At 47.6% G+C, this 4,970-nt stretch overlaps 1 protein-coding gene across 1 annotated transcript; it reads right to left on the bottom strand.

Moving 5' to 3' along the window:
* Nucleotides 1–3,297: 3,297 nt before the first annotated feature.
* Nucleotides 3,298–4,388, bottom strand: LOC101770648 (BTB/POZ and MATH domain-containing protein 1). Its single transcript, XM_004979687.2, has one exon. The coding sequence runs from the start codon at nucleotides 4,386–4,388 to the stop codon at nucleotides 3,312–3,314; it is 1,077 nt and encodes a 358-aa protein (XP_004979744.1). The 3' UTR covers nucleotides 3,298–3,311.
* Nucleotides 4,389–4,970: the final 582 nt, after the last annotated feature.

The following is a 4,970-nucleotide window of genomic DNA, read 5'->3' as shown; positions in this document are numbered from 1 at the left end:
TCTATTTTGTAGCAGGAATTAGGACACTTTGCCGAGTGTTAACACTCGGCAAAGAGGCCATTTCTGGTAGTAGTAGACGCGTTTGCCGAGTGTATTCTCCAAACACTCGGCAAAGGGGCCAAAGAAATGGCGGAATTGCTTGTTTGCCGAGTGCCATAGGTAGGCACTCGGCAAACACAGGCCATTTGCCGAGTGTTTTTGGAAGAACACTCGGCAAAGCGGTCGTAAAAAATAGCGGGCCTGGCTTCTTCGCCGAGTGCCTACGCCGTGGCACTCGGCGAACATTGTATGTTTGCCGAGTGTCTTCCAATAATGCACTCGGCAAACAACAAAATAAAAATGGCGGGTGGGGCTTCTTCGCCGAGTGCCACGGGGCAGGCACTCGGCGAAACATGTATTTTTGCCGAGTGTTTTGGGAAAAATACACTCGGCAAAGGAGTAGAGTTCGCCGAGTGCATTTAATAAAACACTCGGCAAAGGAGTAGAGTTCGCCGAGTGTCGGCCGTCAGACACTCGGCAAAGCTTCCGTCGCCGTGATCGACCGTCAACGTCTTTGTGCCGAGTGTTTAGTGTTGCCGAGTGTATTGCTGCACTCGGCAAAATGTTTGCCGAGTGCCCGACGATCGACACTCGGCAAACAGCCTGTTTGCCGAGAAAAACTTTGCCGAGTCGACTTCGCCGAGTGTTACACTCGGCAAACCATTTGCCGAGTGTAATGTGGCCTTCGCCGAGTGCCTGGGGCACTCGGCAAAACAACTGTTTCCGGTAGTGCAAGTTACACACTACTTTTATATTTTTACAATGCACAATACAACACTGCACAGACGCTCAAATTAACGCACCCAAACTCAACCTGTTCCTATGAGCACCTCTATGAGGTTGAGCCTACGGATCCTCAAGATTGATGAAGTCACCACTAACACCTTACTATCGACTGGCACGTCACCTAGCACTGGAATAATAACTCCTGTTAAATCCTGAAATAAATTTAGAAAAATACGAGCACCAACATCAAGCCGAGGACTCGAATCCTGGTGGGCAGGTCTACAAAGAACCTTATCAGGTGAGCTATGCTCAATTCGCTGTACATTTACATTATTTATGTGATCAACTAGATCAAGTGGTCATTCAAGTTGCACAAGTTGTACATTTACTTTTATGTGATCAACTAGATGAAGTGGCCATGCAAGTTGCACATCTGCGTCTACATGATCAACTAGATGAAGTGGTCATATCGGATTATGAGGGCTACAAATATATTTGATTAATTTACCTATTAATGTACTCATAAATTGGAAGTTACTATATTTTTAATAATGGCAAAGGTGTAGTTTGGATCCTGTGAGAACAAGTGAGGAGTGTTCAAGTGAGTCCCGTCCTTATGACTCGTTGGGTCCTTCATATAGAGGTGGGAGGGGGTGGCAATTTGCTCCCAAACCCCTTGGTGATTACAACATCTACCAATGCACCCTTGAACCTTTACATAAAGTCCATTTCCTACGTTGGCCTGGCCATTCCCCCAGGAGTAGCACGTCAACTACTGTGGTTCCTGGCCATTCCCCCAAGAGTAGCACCTCAACTACTATGGTTTGGCTGGTAGAACAAAGCAAAGTAGCTGAATACATATGAAGTGGACCAGACAAGCCTATGACTTCGATCACGGGTAGCACTCTCATGACCATCCACTCGCACGCCTCACTAAAAGCTCCATCCAAAAACCCAGTGAGAGAAAAGAATTGGAGAAAAAATCACGCATGTCGGATCAACACATACATGACAATAACAACCAAGCTAGTAGTTGTTTTCGGCTTCGGTGATGAAGTAAGTCTGTGGGTAGAAGCTTTGTTTTCTACCTTCGTTACTTCTTAGATCTACCAACCGAGGTGGACAGGCTTCGTAGTTGAGGAAGTCTTCGTCCCAGAAGCTTCTTTTCTTCACTCTTCGGCTTTAAATACCTTTGGAGCCTTGATACTTGTCAAATGTTCACATCTCGGACTAGGTTGTGCCTTGGCATAACCTCGGATCACTCTTCATCATAGCCGATGTAGTCGAAGTAGATGAGGTAGACACTTCATCTTCACCATAGCCGAAGTAGTAAGCTCCTCTTCGGTGCAGTCGATATTGTCAAAGTAAAAATGTCACTGTCTTGATGCTACTGAAGCCAGCAATGCCTTTGGGTCTTTGCTCACGAGTGCTAGGCAAGACTTTATCCTAGTAAAAACATGTATAACCTATGGTTACACATAACATCATGTGATAAAAAAAATCATAAGAACAAGTGGATGGGGTTGATATATTGGATTAGTTATGAAATTGCATTTGTTTGTCAATCACCTTCCACACTCGATAGCGATGGCCATACCACAGACCTTGACCTTGCGTCTAGGCAAGGAGATTAGGCATAATTCAATACCCTTTTTAGGTGTAACGTGCCATCGTTACAGTTGCATGGGCCACGAACGATAGGGTTCCACGGTGACCTCTTCTACTAGCTCTCGAGTCTATTATTGCCCTCCATCCTATCCCAACGCAGCAAGCGGTGAACACAGCCAGGGCCTTGTCGGAAAAATACAGGCACTGTGCCAAGCTCTAAGAAGGGGTCCTATTGCACTAGAATCATAGAATTATAGAACAATCAGTGGCGGATCTAGGGCCCAGGCTGGGGAGATGCAGCCCGGGTCCAGCCCAAGTATTGTCTTGTATATGGTGTGAGCTAAAGAGAAAATATTAGCCAAGTGAGCGGGGACTAAATAAATTGCATTGGTCTAGCAGGCTGTGCTCCCGTCATGGCTGTGGCTGTCCTGAACATGGTCAGGAATGAATCAGGATTCCACGGTGACCTCTTCTACCTATTACTGCCTTCACCCCCTCCTGCTTGTCGAAGGTACACGGTCGAAAGCTGTATTCCTGCAAATTTCCACCGGTAGCCAGATAAAACTAATTTGACAGCACCAAGATAACAAGTTTTTATGCCCTAGATGATAGACCTTGATGGTCATAGATGGTGGCAAAGTATTACATGAGTTGTATTTTCCTTGTATTCATATAACATAACATGAAAAACATAACTCAAAACATTGTTCGTATTCGACCAGTACTTGCATGGCATATATAACCTCTGTTTTGAAAACAAAATATCATGAAACTAAACAATTCCTGTTTTAAATATCTGAGTTGCTGTAGAATTGATCAATTAGCTTCACGATCTGTGTAACATATAACTAGATAGATATATAGTAGTTCATATGAATATAAAAAGAATCACAGACAGTGCTCTTACAAGTTGATCCCCTTCAAGCTAGTTGAAGGGGTCAGGGAGCAAGCTTAGCAAGCATCTCCTCAATAAGAAAGGGGCAACTGGTCCTCAGATGCTGAAATCCCTCGCTCGCCATGACCGCCTTCGTATTGCCAGGATATCTCATGAACCTGAAGCATCCCTCCTTGAGCCCTTCACAACCATGCTGCTCAGCCAATGTTAGCGTAGTCGCCACAGCGCTTGTGTCGACGTGTTTGAGCAGCATGGCCTCACACATAACCTTCAGCCTCTGCAAGCCATACTTATCCGCCGCCACCAGCAGATGCTGCGCCATCCCAACCTCATCATCCTCGTCTATCTCCGGCAGCGAGTCGTTGTAGATGAAGTGGAGCATGGCCTTGAACACTCTCGGCTCCACATCATGAACCTGTAAACTGGACATGGTGTTCTCCTTCATCGGACCAAAGAGCTCTGCCATGAGGACCGGCGACCGCGCAGCGAGCACGTACTTGTGCGCCGTAAACTGCTCGCCGCCGACATCGAACGTCACGTCCCCTCCCACCTCGCTCTCCAGAAGTGCGCCGAGATGCTGGTGCAGGTCTGACGGTGGCACGGTGAGAGACTTGGCAGCAGTGGGATCCACGCAGGTCTCCTTCATGACGGTGACATCGCATCTGATCCGGAAACTGTGGCCTTTGAGAGAAGACTCCATGTCCGTCGCCTTGACGAACTGATAGTACCCCCGTGGCTTCCCTGGGCTCCAAAAGGAGTAACTGCCCGTCCTGGTGTAAGATGAGAGGTCCTCACCGGCGTCGGCGTCGTCGTCGATGATACTGAACTTGTAACTCGCCTTGACGTCGCCATCGACGGCGGCGGCAGACTCTGAGAGGTAGAGGTAGACGGATACCCAATCGGTGCTCTTCTCGTTGTTCCCGTCGGGGTAGTATCTGATGTACCAGCTGTGCCCTCCGACGATGAACGTGGCGGAGTTGATGCCCTTGCCGACGCCTCCCTTGGTCTTGGTGTGGCCCGGAACCTTGAGCTCGTGCCACCCGGTCGTCGTGTCGGCGGCGATGGTCGACGTGCTCCCGCCGCCGCCATCGCCGGTGGCGGAAGAGGAGGAGATCGACATCACGCACCGGATCGTCTTGTTGTTGGCGGCGGCGCGATGCAAGTCTCTAATGCGATGGATCGGGTCATACGGACGACCGAGCGCGCCGCAACTATAGATCGACTGGCGTGCGCCGTGGATGCGTAGGACACTTGGACCCATCCTCCGTGGATCGATGAGATTAGAGTTGTACATCTGGTCATACACGCGTGGACTTTATGTTCAATATTTACTTTTGTCAATTTTTCATGACCTCTGGAATATCCTGCTTGCATCACCATCGACCTTGTGCGTCCCCAGTATGATGGCTAGAGCAACTGCAGATTTAATTAGAACAACTGTTTTAGTTTCAGTATGATAGTTTGGATTTTTTTTATTTGGGCTTACTACTTCTTGCTTTCTAAAGCCGGGAGGTTTAATTTAATTTTTGAAAATATACAATACATATGCAGAAGCTCACATATATAGACGCATATTATTCACCTTGAATTCATACATGGAAATCTACCTGTATGAGCATCGATTGAAAGATTAGGCCAGTGTAGCCTGAGATTAACAAAGTTATCACCACAGGCGTCTCGTAGTCGTGGCATGCTGCCTTAC

The sequence above is a fragment of the Setaria italica genome, chromosome VIII (genome assembly GCF_000263155.2).
Source record: "Setaria italica strain Yugu1 chromosome VIII, Setaria_italica_v2.0, whole genome shotgun sequence".
In the NCBI taxonomy this organism is placed as follows: domain Eukaryota; kingdom Viridiplantae; phylum Streptophyta; class Magnoliopsida; order Poales; family Poaceae; genus Setaria; species Setaria italica.
This window is presented reverse-complemented; position numbering and strand designations above follow the sequence as displayed.